The sequence below is a fragment of the Equus quagga genome, chromosome 4 (assembly GCF_021613505.1).
Source record: "Equus quagga isolate Etosha38 chromosome 4, UCLA_HA_Equagga_1.0, whole genome shotgun sequence".
NCBI lineage: Eukaryota > Metazoa > Chordata > Mammalia > Perissodactyla > Equidae > Equus > Equus quagga.
In genome coordinates this window covers 27,264,045-27,280,449 of record NC_060270.1, presented here as the reverse complement: position 1 = coordinate 27,280,449, position 16,405 = coordinate 27,264,045, and the positions used below count along the sequence as shown (strand labels likewise).

Below are 16,405 nucleotides of genomic sequence, written 5' to 3'. Positions count from 1 at the left end.
AACTTACACAGTTTTCTGTTTTATATTTAGGTCATTATTCCATCTGGAATTTGTTTTATAAATAGTATGAAGTAAGGATCTATATTTTACTTTCCAAATAGACAGCAAACTTTCCCAACAGCATATTCTGAATAGCCTGTCCTTTCCCAACTTTATCTTATACTGAGTTTCCACATACATGAGTTATTTCTAGATTCTCTATGCTGTTCCACCAATCTACTTATCTATCCCTGAGCCAATATAAATATAGTTTTAATTATTAAAACTTTGTGATATGGTTTGACATCTAGTAGGCAGAGTATTCCTTCCTTCACTGTTCTACTTCAAAACTTTTAGCAGTTCATGCACATAAATTCTGCAAGATGAATTCTAGGATGAGCTTATCAGGTTTCACTCAAAATCCTCTTGGGAAATTGGTTAGGACAGAAATTGGCATATGTTAGTTTGGGGAGAATTGATCTCTCTGCCTATCTTTCCATCCATTCAAATTGCCTTTAAATACTTTAGGGTTTTCATCTTAAAGAACTTGCACATTTTCGCTAGGGTATATTCCAGAGTAATTTACGTCTTTGTTGGTTTTGAAAGTGGAAGCTTTTTGTTTTCAGTTACATTTCCTAACTGGTTCTGGCTAGTGCAGGAAAATCAGGAAACCTACTGATTTTTCTTGTTTTTATTTTTTATCTTGTTGTACTCTTGTTAGTTGAACTCTAATATTTTGCCAGTTTATTCTCTTGGTTATAATTCATCTTACAGAAGTTACTTTGAAGATACAAGCCAATCTTAACTGTAAGAGAAACCAAGGAAAATAATTTCTATCCATATTCAAAATGTAGTTTTACGGAAAAGGCAGAAAAAAATCTGACAAAATCCAAATAGAACATGTGTCTCAGAGAGGGATCCAGACCACAGACAGCTACCTCTCCCCATATGGAGATTCCTCTTGCATACCTTTTCTCTGCCAACATTTTAGATGGTTTTCATGGCAGAAACTGACTCTCTATGGTACTGACTTCTGCTGTTTTATCTAAAGCTAAGATACTATCTGGTCAATCACAAGATAAATGAAAAAACAGGCAAGATATTAACTTACCTCTACACAAAACTTAAAATGAATGCCTTGGGAATCATAAAATGAAATAATTCGATTAGAGAGTGTCACAGTAATGAGAGACCAGTGGACTTCCAGGTGAATAGGAATCAACAGAAGACTCTTTTTAAACAAATCCACCTGATTAAGAAAAGAAACAAAATGCAGCCATCACCACAGGCTATCCACATCAATAACAACAAACAGCAGCTTCCATTTACTGACCTGTGACCTGCCCAAGGTCATAAAACTAAGATGTGGTGAAGCCAGAATTTGAACCCAGGTCTTCTCTGAAGCCCATGCTTATAACTACTAAGCTATAGTGTACAACAATAATAAAACTGAAGATACAGAAAGCACTACTTTCCATTTAACCTGCTACACCTGTGCTTACCAACTGCCTAATATAACTTGGTCCCTTATTTTTATGCTTAACCAATTTTCTTGTGCACATCTTTGACCTAGACTCAATTATTTAGGAAGGAATCATGCTATTAGGAAACTGCACAGGATATAAGCCTTCTCTCTTTCTAAAGATTCAGTATAGTAGTTAAGATCACGGGCTCTGAAATAAGTCTGGTCAAGTTCAAATTGTGGCTCTTCCACTTACTGGCCAGATGACTTTAGCAATTTTGGTAGCTTCTTTGTGCCTTGATTTCCTCAACTATAAAATACAGATAACAATAGTATCCACCTTATGACATTGTTGAGAGTGATAATACATATAAAATGTGTAAAACTGTGCTTAGCACATTATATGGAGCCAATAAATCTTAGCTATTAACCTTATTACCACCTCAGGTCTCCCAGATGTCAAAATTCAGGAAAATATCCTTGATAATTCTTTACACATCACTTACAACCTAATTCATCCTTTATAGCGTGATACATATCCTTTACAGTTGAGAAATATTTGCTATTCCATTCAAAATCCCAGTAGTGGGGGCCAGCCCGGTGGCATAGTGGTTAAGTTCTCACACTCCACTTTGGCAGCCCAGGGTTCACCAATTTGGATCCCAGGTGCAGACCTACACATCGCTTATCAAGCCATGCTGTGACAGGCATCCCACATATAAAACATAGGAAGATGGACATAAATGTTAACTGAGGGCCAATCTTCCTCAGCAAAAAGAGGAGGATTGGCAGTGGATGTTAGCTCAGGGCTAATCTTCCTCAAAAAAACAACTCAAAATCCCAGTTGTGGATCTGATGATAAAGTAGTAGGTGCTCCATAAACATATGTGAAAGAGTGAATGAGTTTCTTTCTTCAGGTATTTTTTTGAGAGTATTTTAATGATTCCTTGGGTTAAAACACTTACGAGGCTATCTTAAACTACATCAGATTTTAAGAAACTATTTCTCAAGCTCTTCTTGCTTTCTGATATTCAGATAAAATACTGCTCTAGATGAACCTTCTACTCGTTTACATGACCCTGAAGCAAAGCACTTTAGCACCTCTGCTCCTCAGCGTCTACATCCATAAACCTGGGAGGTGAGGGAGATAGAAGGAAATACTAGACAGGATAGACAACTGATCCTTTCCAGCTCAAAAACTCTGAGTATCTAAAACAAGGATACTTAACATATAGTATTAAATGAGACCAAATTTACATTCTTCTCAGAAAGAAATTTTTCTTAATTATAAAAACAATTTTTAAATAAAAATTAGAAAATACAGATAAAAAGATACCCTTCAGTGTGTATCTGTCCAGATCTTTTTCCTCTTCTTTTTAATATACTAATGTTCACACACACACAACTTTATACATACAATTAAGAATGATGTGTGTGGTGGATTGTATTACTGATCCCAATTATTTGTTGCCCTCCCTATAAGAAGATTCTACAGAACTGCCTACTGCCCTGTGGCTTCACTGCACCTCCCAAGGGGAGAAATGTAGTCCTGTCATGTGATTTGCTTTAACTAATGTACTGTAAACAGAAGTGAAGTTATGTCATGACCAAGCTGAAACTTCGAGGGCCATGATGTGGCCCTGAGACTGGCATGTCTCGATTAAGTGCTGCTCCTTCAGTTTGGGTCTCATTAAAGGAATAAAGATGGAAAACCATAGGACCATCTCCTTAGATGCAGGAAAAGCATGTGATAATACTCAACATCCATTTATGATTACAAACTCTCAGCAAACTAGGAATAGGAGGGAACCTCCTTAACCTGATAAAGAGCATCTACAAAAAAAATCTATGGCTGACATTGTAAATAGTAGCAAAAGACTGAATGCTTTCCTCCTAAGATTGAGAACAAGGCAAAGATGTCCTGTCTCATTACTTCTATTCTACAATGTACTAGAAGTCCTAGCTAGTGCAATAAGGCAAGAAAAAAATGGCATACAGTTTGGAAAGGAAGAAATAAAACAGTCACTACTTACAGGCATGACTGTCTATGAAAATCTCACACAATCTACAAAAAAACCTCCTAGAACCAGTGAGTTTTGCAAGGTCACAGGATACAAAGTCAATATACAGAAATTAATTGTATTTCTATATACTAACAGTAAACAATTGGAAGATAACATTTTTAAAGTTCTATTTATAGCAGTTCCAGAAATATGAAATACTTAGGGATACATTTAAAAAAATGTACAAGACCTGTACACTAAGAATTATAAAATATTGCTGAGAAAAATTAAAGACCCAGATAAATGGAAAATATACCATGTTCATGGACTGGAAGACTATTATTGTTAAGATATCCATTTTCCCCAAACAAACATACAGATTAAATGCAATCCAAATCATAATACAGCAGGTAGGTTTTTTTGTTTGGTTTTTTTTTTTGGTGAGGAAGACTAGCCCTGAGCTAACATCCATTGCCAATCTTCCTCTTTTTGCTTGAGGAAGATTGGAGCTGAGCTAACATTTGTGCCAATCTTCCTCTATTTTGTATGTGGGATGCTGCCACAGCATGGTTTGATAAGTAGTGTGTAGGTCCACACCCAGGATCTGAACCTGTGAACCCCGGGCCGCCAAAGCAGAGCATGCAAACTTAATCAGTACACCACCAGGCCAGCCCCCCAGCAGGTTCTTTTAAAAACAGAGATTAACAAGCTGATTCTAAAATTTATATGAAAATGCAAAAGACCTAGAATTGCCAAACAATCTGGAAAAGGAAGGATAAAGCTGGCCAACTTACAGTGATTTCAAGACATATTATAAAGACACAGTGATCAAGACAATATTGTATTGTATTACCATAAGAACAGACAAAGAGATCAATGTGAGACACAAAGTCCAGAAAGAGACCCACATATATATGGTCAACTGACTTTTTTTAAAGGTGCCAAATCAATTAAACTGGGAGAGAAAACTCTTTTTCAGCAGATGACACTGGAATAACTGGATATTCACAAGGAGGGGAAAAAAAAGAACTTTGATCCCTACCTCATGTCTTACACAAAAATTGAGATGTATCAGAGATGTAAATGTAAAACCTAAAACTATAAAGCTATTAGAAGAAACATATGAAGGCAAATATTTTTTAGACTGGCTACAGAAAGTAAGAACTATAAAAAAAGAAAGCATGGTAAGTCAGATTTCATTAAAATTAAAAATCTCCATTCATCAAGTGACAAAGTTAAGAAAATAAGTAGAAAATCCACAGACTGAGAGAAAACAATCACAAAACACAGATCTAACAAAGGACTTGTATCCAGAACAACTCAATAATAAGCCTTTCTTTGCTACAAACCTTTTCATTCATATCATTCACCCATTTTTCTACTGAGTTGGTAGGGTCTTTTTCTTATTGATTATAGAAGCCCTTTGTATATTAAGAAAATTAGTTCTGTGATATGAACTGCAAATATTTTTCCCAGTTTACTGTTTGTCTTTTTATAGCACTCCTATTTTTAAATGCAAAATTATTTTTCTTTTTATGTAATTGAATTCATTTTTCTTTTATAGCATCTGAATTTTAAGTTGTACACAGACTAGACTTTGCTACCCTGAGATTATTTTTAACAAGTTCTCTTATGGGGGCTGGCCCCGTGGCCGAGTGGTTAAGTTCGCGCGCTCTGCTGCAGGCAGCCCAGTGTTTCGTTGGTTGGAATCCTGGGTGTGGACATGGCACTGCTCATCAGACCACACTGAGGCAGCGTCCCACATGCCACAACTAGAAGGACCCACAACGAAGAATATACAACTATGTACCGGGGGGCTTTGGGAAGAAAAAGGAAAAATAAATAAATAAATAAAATCTTTAAGAAAAAACAAGTTCTCTTATGGATCCTCTTAGTACTTTCATTGTTTCATTTTTGTTGCATTCAAATCTTTGGTCATTCTATAATTTAATCTTAATATACTCTAATCTAGTGAGGACTTAATTCTTCTACTTTTCATTTTTATTTAATAATAAAGGCATTTATGGCCATTAACTTTCTCCTCAAAACAGCTTTCATTACGTTCCATAGTGGTTGGTAAGATGTGTTCTCCATTCCATCCCTTTCTCTAGACAGTTTGCATATGATTTCCTTTTTTATTTTGTTTTAGATCCAAGGATTATATCCAGTAAAATGTGTATCTGTAAAATTTTCAAATTGTTAAGATTTTTTACTCACCTTTTATTATTTTTAATTTGATTGAATTTTGATCAAGGAATAATCTATGTCATAATATTCTTTGTGGCCAAGTATGTGATCAATTTCCTTAGATACAGGAATAAATGTATATTCCCTTTTTGAGGAGTATAAAGATCTAGTATATACCCATTAAACCAAATGTATTGGTTGTATTATTTAATTTTTACTTATGATCTTATGTTTTGTCTACAAGATTTGTCCTATAAGAGGTCTCCCACTATTACTATTTTATCAAGGTCTCCTTGCTTTTGTAATCATTGTTCTATCTTCTATATATTCAAATTTTATCACAGTTTGTTTTCACCTTAAATTCGACCTCACCTGCTGTTAATACTGCTATTCCTTCTTTTTGTTTACCACGCCTTTCTTTTGGTTTGCATTTGCCCAGTACCTCTTTAACTGTTACTTTATTTTCAGTCCTTCTTTTTCACATTATTTTATGTTTTGTTTTTCTTTTTAAATATTGGCACCTGGGCTAACATCTGTTGCCAGTCTTCATTTTTTTTTTCTTTTTCCCCAAAGCCCCCCAGTACTTAGTTGCATACTCTAGCTGTAGGTCCTTCTGGTTGTGCTATGCAGGACGCCACTTCAGCATGGCCTGATGAGCAGTGTTAGGTCCACACCCAGAATCTGAACCAGCGAAACCCTGAGCCACTGAAGTGCAGCATGCAAACTTAACCACTTGGCCACAGGGCTGGCCCCTATTTTATGCTCTTATATACAACATATAGCTGGATTTCATGACTTAACTCGATCAGAGAGGACTGAAAGGATGAAATAATTTAATTCATTCTATTTAATGAAATGACTCACAAACTTTTTTCTTCTTGTTGTTCCTTATACTTTTTATTTAATTTTTTTACAATAAGCATATATTATTTATATAATGAGGCGGGGGGTGAAAACCCACCACATTTTCAAGAGAGGGAGAAAATAATCTAGATTCCTAAAATGGAAACTCTGCCTTCCAGATCTATTCCAGGTTTTAGAATACCAATAGAGATTGGTTAACATCCTGAAACACTGGTCTATTAACTGTTTAACTGTGGGTCAGTTAGCTTTAAACTCAAGACAACCTCTAATCTCATTCACAGAGGAGAATGGATGATAGTAGTTGCTACTGTTTACAGGCTAGGCCTTGGCTTAGCTACTTGTAGCTAGACCGATAGAGTTTACATAACTGATGACTCATCAACTTGATTTTATTCCTTCACCCTCACATTGTTTATTATTCAGATATTTTTCCATGCTATTTATAACCTTTCTCTACCATCTCTATCATCTTTCCTCAACTACATAACTTTTCCTGGTTAAGCAGCATCCTATTATATGGATGTATATTTTTAATTTGACCTATTCCCTACTAATTAGTTGCCCTCAATTTTTCTCATATAAATACCACCACAGCCCATCCAGTGGTACAAGCCATGCACTTCAAGTCGTCTTTCACACTTCCTTCTCCTTCATCCCCATACCCAACCCATCACCAAGTCCTGTTAATTTTACTTCCTGGATCACACTCACATTTTGTGTATATCTTCCATTTCTCCTGTTACCATTCTAATCCAAAGTACCATGAATCTGTAATGGCTTTCTGTTCCATCCACAACAACTTTGCCCTCCTACTCATCCATCTTCTTCAGTGCTGCTAGAGCAAAAACTACAAATTGCATGCTATACATTTAGGATAAAATTCAAAACACAGAACTCAAGGCCCTACATCTCTGGATCAGGTCCATTTCATGCCATTCTCTACTTTGCTCTCTGGATTCCAGCTACACTAGTCTTTTCCCATCATAATATAACACAGTCATGTGCTGCATAACAGCGTTTTGGTCAATGACAGACCACATATACAATGGTAGTCCCATAACATTAGTACCATATAAGCCTAGGTGTGCAGTAGGCCTTACCCATCTAGGTTTCTCTAAGTACTGTAGGGGAGGAAGAAATTTTACTCTACCCTTCTAGGTTCTTCTGGCTGGTCTAAGAATTAAATTGACATGAGACAGATTAACAGTAGAAAAACAAACAAAAGTTTAATAACATGTATACACGACAGAAACCTAGGAAAACTGAGTAACTTGCTAAAATGGGGAAAGCCCTCACCTTAAATACCATCCTCAGCTAAAGACAAAAGATGTTGGGAGTAGGACGAGTCAGGGACTTCAAAAAGAAGGCAGGCAATTCACAAGTAGGTGAAAAGGAGCAAAAGTTTAGAAAACGTGTTTGGCCACACAGACACAGAAGAACACAGCGGGGAGCCCAACAAACAGGCTTTTCTAGGTTCTTCCCTGTCTACCTCCCAGTTCATGTTATGCTAACGTGATGGCTCAGTTCCTGAGACAGGTTTTTTTTTTAATCTGAATTCTTTTAGGCAGTTAAGGGGGAGATAGTAAAGAAACCTTTCTGAGTCTTTCGTTTCTTAAAAATAAACAACCAAAAATAATCCTCATGTTACACAGACACTCTTTGGGGTGTCTCTTTTTGTTCCCCTTCAGTATGCGCTCTGTGATGTTCACACAATGATGAAATCACATGAAAGCATTTCTCAGGACTATCCCTTGTTGTTAAGCAACACAACTGTAATGATTACCACTGTGTGTTTATCATGTGCTTAGTGGTTTATATGCATTATCTCATGTAATCCTCACAACAAGGTAAATACCATTGATGTTCTTATTTTAGAGGTGAGGAAACTGAAGCTTAGAGGCATTAAGTAATTTGCCCAAGGTCTTACAATAGTAGAGTAGCTGAACTAGGATCTGAACCCAGGTCTGATTCCTGAGTTCATTATATCTACCTCCCCAGATTTGCACCCTTCAATCACATTTCACTTATCTTGGCCCTACTGATGATATTTTGCACATATTATCTACATGGCAACAATCAATCAGGTGTTTGTACCTTGCAAAAAGTTATTTCCATCCACAACTACTTAAGACTTACTCTTAATTTCTTTAACCCATCCAATATAAAAAGTGAAAATTTACACTATCTCTAGATCTATGACTGTGGGATTTGAACCTGATGGTAATTTTGTCAAAATATCAAAAATAGAATATAAACGGGCTTTAAAAATAATGTTTCTGACATAGTCAATGAATATAGAGAGGAATTAAGGTTTGAAGGAACCTTAGGGATTACTCTGATTTATCATTTTGTTTTAGAAATAAGCAATCTAAAGGCCAAAATAAATGTCTTGTCTAAGTTGCATAAAAAGCTAACAGCAATGCTGGAACCACTAACTTCCTGCCCAGTGCTTTCAGTTATAGCATATTCCAGTCAACTGGATAGACTCAGAGTTTTACTAGTGTTTTGTCTTTCCAACAATAAGATTTAAAATAAACAATAAAAGAACAACTGTCACATTAAAGAGTGTGTTTCTAATTAACATCATACTGTATTAAAGTTCTTATCCTTCCACTCACAGTGGCTTATCATCTGCATTTCACATTTAGAATAAAAAAGAAAGAGAATACCTTTTTAGTCCATCTTTTTACTCCATTGTATCCTTTGGTTACCAGCTGTCTATGAAAAAAGCTGTTGAAGAAGTGAACCTAGAAGAGACATCAAATACAAGCACCCAGATTATATTAGACTATGTCCAGATTTAACTTCAAAAGAAAATGGAAATTTAAAAATCCTTGAAAGTAAGATAGACAAAAAGATGAGGAAAAGTTTCTTCTTAAAAATGACCAAAATATAGAAAATACATAGTTCACAGAAGATTCTGTTCCAAATTTTCACTAGAATGACCTTATAGCTGTGGTGTGTAGTCAAAACTGGAATGGGGCAGTAGACAGATTACCTGAATCCAATCAAGTAAAGAAGCAACAGGACAAATCTCACCCGATCAGGTGACAGAACTGAAAGAGTACTCAGCTATGAAAGAATGAGGCAACAATTACCTTGAATTCAAGGGATATGGATTACAAGTTTTGTAAACTAACCCCATCTGAAGGATGTGGAATGGGAGACTCCTATTGTCATGACAACGATAAAAAGGCCTTAGCATGACCATTTCTAGCACTGAAAGAATTACCCTGGTCACATGGAGTGTCATGTCCTGCATTCTTGGCTTCAAATTTCTGCTTTATAAATTAGTATCAGCACAGCTGAGATAGAAAACATTGTGGTCTTAAAAGTGTTCACTTTTAAATGTGGTCAAAAGTGTAACTTTGAGTCACTTGAGATGATAAAACTGTTCCTTTGCTTCTGAGATTCTCAGGGTGTAGTCACGGCTCCCAGGGTGTGGTGCGGAAACTCTGAGGGTAGGGCTCAGCAATCTGGTTTTACAAACCTTCCAAAGGATTCTGATGCACAGTTGTTTTGAGAACCATGTGGCTCAAGATATTGATAAAAAGAGCTTGTAGTAGCTATCTTTAGAGCAGTGATTCTCAAACTTTGTGTGCATCAGAATCTGGAGGGCTGTTAAAACAGATTGCTGGACCCCACCTCCAGTTTCTGATTCAGTAGGTATGGGGTGGAATACAAAAACACGCATTTCTAGTTAGTTCCCAGGTGATGCTGATGCTGCTGGTTTGGGAACTAGACTTTGAGAACCACTGCCTTAGTAAGTGTCCTTTTAATCTAATGAAAGTTTAATCAAATGTAGATGTAATGAAGGTAAATTATCCCCTTAAAATTAATACTTTTATGTTAAAAATCATCTGTATGTGTTTATCTTAAAAAAAACCTTTCTGGTAATTAAGAGAATCTGACATAATAGAGAATCTGACAGACGAGCCTCATGGTTCCAATTTAAAATGCGTAAAAGATTTGTGATTTTAAGTGAGAAGTTATAAGACATTTTGTCTATATTCGTAAATAGCATCAGAATCTGATACTCATTATATTTACCTGTTTAAATTACTAGATTTATACAAGTTTATAAAGTACTCGGAAAAGTTTTGCTTGTTGAAATCAAAGGCTGCCCGCCCATCAGATACTTTGAGTACTCAGAAAGAAAAATTAATATATTAAATTCTTAAAAAGCTTTTTTTCCCTAAGAACCACAATCTGAAACTCTATTTTTTTTTTTCTTTTTTTAAAGATTCGCACCTGAGCTAACATCTGCTGCCAATCTTTCTTTTTTCCCCTCCTCCTTCTCCCCAAAACCCTCTGAGTACATAGTTGCATATTCTGGTTGTAAGTGCCTCTGCTTGTGCTATGTGTGACGCCACCTCAGCATGGCCTGATGAGTGATGCCATGTCTGCACCCAGGATCCAAACTGGCAAAACCCTGGGCCACTGAAGCGGAGCACACGAACTTAACCACTCGGCCAAGGGGCCAGCCCCCCTAAAATAGTTTTAATATGTAACTAAGCTCTTAAGGGAATTTTAGAGTTTAAGGGGAGTTACTTTGTATTTGAACTGGGTATCAAATATTAATCCAAGAAAAAGTGAAGATGAGTACTACTTTATTTTTAAAGAGACTAAGACTTTAAGTTAAATTTTAAAGCTTAAAGCAAACAGTCCCTTTTGTGCATCTCCCCATTAAAAAAAAACCCTCTTCAAGATAACAAACACACCCACCTGAAACAAATAAGCAGAAAAACACTCGCATCATCACTTTGTTATGCAGAAATTATTTTACAGAACTTACGCTCAACCCTAGCATATAATCGAGACAAAATCTCGGGCCAGCCCCATGGCCAAGTGGTTAAGCTCACGCCACTTTGGTGGCCCAGGGTTTCGCTGGTTCAGATCCTGGGTGTGGACATGGCACCATTCACCAGGCCATGCTGAGGTGGTGTCACACATAGCACAACCAGAAGGACCTACAACCAGAATATACAACCATGCACTAGAGGGCTTTGGGGAGAAGAAGAAAGAAAAAAAAGATTGGCAACAAATGTTAGTCCAGGTGTCAATCTTAAAAAAAAAAAAAAAGACAAAATCTAACTCTTTTTTAAAAATCTAAGGAATATTAAACAATTACATAAAGTTTAAAAAAAAACTTTAAAAGTTTAAAAAAAACCTTCTTTTAATATATAAGAACTGAAGAAGAAGTTTTCACTTACTTTGTCTGGGACTGCATCCATTATCAGCTCACCATACATATTAATGACCTATAAAAAGTCAACATAAAACCAGCTTACTAACCCTATACAATTCAGAAACCTCACTTAGAATGAATAACATGTTCATCCTGCTAGCAGTAATCAAACGTTTTGGATCCTGGAGTTAGTGAATGAGTCACTTCAGTAAGGAATATAGAATCCTTGATTCCAAAAGATAACAGTGAGGCCAACCCACAGGTTCTTAGTTAAATTTTATTGTTCACAATCCTCTGCAACTTATCCATGTCGAGAACCTACAATACACTAACCTGGTCATTCAGCCAATTCTGACCATCCAGGGTCGCTAGATCATCCATATCCAGCATGTGCTTATTGTAGAAGATTCGGAAGTTGCATTTTTGATGTCTGGCCCGATAGTTTGTTATTTCCCTATTGATAAATGGTTTTCTGAAATGAAAGATTTTGAAAGAAAAGGTAAAAAACATGAGTTCTACTCAATTTATTGCTAAGTATCTTTTTTTAAACTCGACTTATTGCTAAGTATCTTTTTTTTAACCAAGAGAAAAGTCATATATGTCAAGAATTTTATTTTCAAGGGCTTAAGCATCATTGACAAACCTATTAGAAAAGTCTTCATTAAAGACATCTTTTAATCTTCCAAGGACATCTTTTTCACTGAGTGGGACCAAACTGCCATACTTCTTCATAACCTCATCTAAGAATCCTTAAATAAAGGAAGAGAGAAAAATTAAGATGGAAAAACGATTTACAGCAAAGTCATTCTCCCAATACTTATCCTATACACAACACTTAGCACACATTTAACCTATATTACTACATATATTATACTATAAAGAAGTCTTTTAAAAGTTATGCTTTGTAAAAAAAAAAAAAAATTAAATAGATGAGGCCCTCCTCATTCCAATAAAGAGAGAAATACTCTAAGGCATCATGTTACATTGGACTTTTAAGGTACTGATGCATTATTAGAGAGGGAATGGCTAGCTATCACTAAAGATTGACATCTTTCAGTAGCTTAACCTTAGAAAAGAATCTCATCTCCTAAAGAGTGAAATCTGAAGTGTTTAGTCACCTGGTTAAATGTGTTTATCACATTTGGTAACTGAAGGAACCATCCTTTTAAAAATAATTAGAAGGAATTATTGTTGAGATTGCTGGTGCTGTATTATTTGGTAAAGTATGTAATTTCACATCTCATAGCAAGGGACAAATCCTAAAGCATTTTTAGTATCATACAATTTGACAGAGTTATGCTACTCACGATACTGAATAACTCTATGAGGTGACCTTAACTGGATAACAGCTGGCGAGGCATATTTTAAGAGGCAAAACAGAATTGAAGGATGATTTCCTGGCCAGAAAATGGGACAGTTAACTTAAGTATGATGTACATGCACTTTAATGGCTTCCAAGAGGATCCAATGAAAAAACATACCTAAAAAGGCCCTCGGAAATAAAACCAGGACATTATTTCTAAGTAAATACAAAGAAGCTGAGGGATGACTTAAAGGTTCACAAAAGTGCAGACATGACGTCACCTGTTCACTGATGCTGAATGCGGGGAGCAACGCCGGGCTAACCATTAGCCTGACAGTTAAGTCTACTGAGTTACGATGGGAAAAATGAGGACTGTTAGCCACTTATTTTACCCAGCTCCCTTTCTAACTTTGAGAATGGCCTCTGCTATGCATCAATACAAAATGGACAGGAAGGATCAAAAGAGTGACTGTCCTGAGAATGGAATGTTTCGTGTGGGGGAGGGCAAACAAAGGTGTGAAAAACTTATTTTTCCTCCTCTTAGTCTCCCACCAGAGTGGCTCCCAATTTGAAAGGCTTAAGATAAGAGCAAAGGTCAGGGTATAGCAAACAAGAGTTGCTCGCTTATGCCCGCTTCTGGTCTAGGCTTTCGGCATACAGAAGACAGAAAGGGAGTCCCATGTTCCAGCTTAACCAGAGCAGGAGATAAAGATTCAGGGCTTCTAAACTAGGACTACAGCATATATTTGCTTATAGCGTTTACTGTATCATATCTTATAGTTATCTAAGCATAGCCTGGGGTCTACATGGAAGAATGGACCCAAACAGAAGATAAAGAATCCCAACATTTGAGAAACTGCTTTTAAGGGACAATTTTATACAAAAATAATATTTTAACAAAAAATTAAACTTTAGGCCCAGCAACCTTAATTGAAACTCCTTAAATAAGAAAGCAGTCTCCCTTATCAAGAGGATACGGACTCCAATTCCAAACAAATGATACCATGGGAAAGACGTGTTCTTGTTAAAACAATGTTTTCTGGATGGTAATATTTTGGGAGTTTTAAATTGTTATATTTCTTCCTCTTATCTGTATTTTTGTTTTCACTTTTAGATGATAAACATGGATTCCCAATGCAGTAGAAAGGCCCTACCTGGATCTTCAAGGAGAACCCTAGATGACAGTGTCTCACTGATGCACACCTTTATCTCACTGGGACCAGACATAAAACAAGAGTTAAAGAGCACTTACAAGCCAAGAACTAGAATATCTCGGTTCATCCTTATGACTACCCTACGTGTTAGACAGTATCCCTACTTTACAAATGGAGACAGGAAGCTTAGGGAGGTTACGTAACCTCCCCAAGGACCCTTAACTAGCACGTAGCAGAACTAAGAGTCTGACTATAGGTCATGTGACCACAAAAACTGAGCTGTTAAGTATTATGCTATGCCACCTCCAAAGCAGATGTTATCTTTTCTCTACAAACAATTTGGTTCTTCACTTCACCTTTCTCTTTTAATACCCATGGCCAAGAACCACCCAGAAAACAGACTTCTTAAAATGAGAGTTACATTCATTAGTCTTTACCTACTTGCTTCCACCAAACTAATGAAAAAGGAAAACTGCATTTTGGAATATATAATTTCTTTTACTCCAAAAGTACTAAAATTTCAATGTGACCAAGAAATAAAGGATACGTTAGAAAAAAAACAAAAAACAGAGTTCAAATTATAGTCCATACTGCAAGCACGAATGGTAATAATATGAAAAACAAAAAATGAGGTGTTATTTTAGAAGTTAAATTACTCATGATGTTAAAGCAACTGTGTTGTACAGTTTTTTCTTGAAACAACTGCCTTAGGTCACATCCCATGTTGCGTACATAAGAAATACAACCATTTGGTTCTCCAACAAAACAGAATACACATCAGAAAGGTTCCATCAAAAATAAGGCATGAAATATCTAAGAATAAACTTAAAGAATGTATAAAACCTAAGTGAAAAGCACTACAAAATTCTAGTAACGGACACAGGTCAATAAATGGAGTAATTCTCTGTTTTTAGAAATGCAGTTTTCCCTAAATTAATCTATAAACGTAATGCAATGCCAATCAAAAGCCACTGTTTGTTTTAACTGAAAAAACAAATTCATCTTGGGGAAAAAAAGTGTGAGACATTTCTAGAAATTTCTGAAAAAGATTAAAGGGGAGATGAGTCAGAGGCGAGAGAGAAGAGGAGGAGGGCCTAGTCCCATCAAATTCTAAAACTAACTACTACAGTAATTAAAGCAGAACAGTGCTGGCACAGAAACAGAGAAACCAGTGCAGGAAGAGACCCAGGGGCAAGTGTCATCTCACAGCCACAGGGAAAAGATGAATTAATCAATAAACAGGATTCGAACTATTGACTAAATGTTTTATTCACAGGTGGAATTCATTTTGGTGTAAAGAGTGAGGTAGGGATCCATCTTGACTTTTTTCCAAATGGCTAAATATAAAAATAACATATTAACAGTCTAGAAGAAAACAGGGTTGAACATTTTTATAAACTTGAAGTGGGAATAAACTTTAAGTAGAGTTTGGGGTTTTTTTCTAATACATGACCATAAACATGTTAAAATGAGGTGGCAGTCACCTCATAATTCCTTTAGAACTTTTATGCCCTTATAAACATGTGTTTCTTAAACATGTAAGTAGCACATTATACTTGCTCTTTTTGAAGCTCCTTTTTTCCATTTGATACTTTTCCTAAAAGTATGGGTATTTTTTTCCTAAGTCAATTCAAAACGACCTAGTAGTCCATTAAATGGGTATGCCATATTTTAACCAATTCCCTATCGATGACCATTTAAGTTGTTAATTTTTAGCTCTCTAAATAATGTCACAATTTAAACCCTTGATGGGGCTTGCCCAGTAGCATAGTGGTTGGGTTTGTTCACTCCACTTTGGCAGCCAGGGGTTCACAGGTTTGGATCCTGGGCACAGACCTACACACCGCTCATCAAGCCGTGCTGTGGCAGTGTTCCACATACAAAATGGAGGAAGACTGGCACAGATATTAGCACAGGGCCACTCTTCCTCAAGCAAAAAAAAAGAGGTTGATTGGCAACAGATGTTAGCTCAGGGCCAATTTTCCTTACAAAAAACAAAAACAAAATTAAAAAACCATTGATATATCCCGTTCTATTGTTTCCCCAGAACACACCTGCTAAAAGTCAAAGTTCTGGGTCAAAGGACATGCATCTCTAAAACTTCCGAATTTTCTTACGACTTTTGCTGTATACACATACAAGATTTTAATATTTATGGAGTCAAATTGGTATACTTTTATTGCTTCTGAGTTTCCTATATGTTTTAAAATGTCTTATCAATATGAGTTTACAAAAATGGTTTCTTGCATTTCTTTCTTTTTAACA

At 36.1% G+C, this 16,405-nt stretch overlaps 1 protein-coding gene across 6 annotated transcripts in view; it reads right to left on the bottom strand.

Moving 5' to 3' along the window:
• The window catches only part of SENP5 (SUMO specific peptidase 5), a 45,427-nt gene that overhangs the window by 7,751 nt on the left and 21,271 nt on the right, over positions 1-16,405 (bottom strand). For 4 of the 6 annotated variants that reach the window (XM_046658534.1, XM_046658533.1, XM_046658532.1 and 1 more), the window contains 5 exons: positions 12,327-12,432; positions 12,017-12,155; positions 11,709-11,756; positions 9,165-9,242; positions 1,091-1,228 (listed from right to left, as the gene is read on the bottom strand). In XM_046658534.1, the coding sequence (XP_046514490.1) occupies positions 1,091-1,228; positions 9,165-9,242; positions 11,709-11,756; positions 12,017-12,155; positions 12,327-12,432 (509 nt within the window). The remainder of the gene's footprint in view (positions 1-1,090; positions 1,229-9,164; positions 9,243-11,708; positions 11,757-12,016; positions 12,156-12,326; positions 12,433-16,405) is intronic. The other 2 variants (XM_046658537.1, XM_046658538.1) reach the window with 1 other exon arrangement.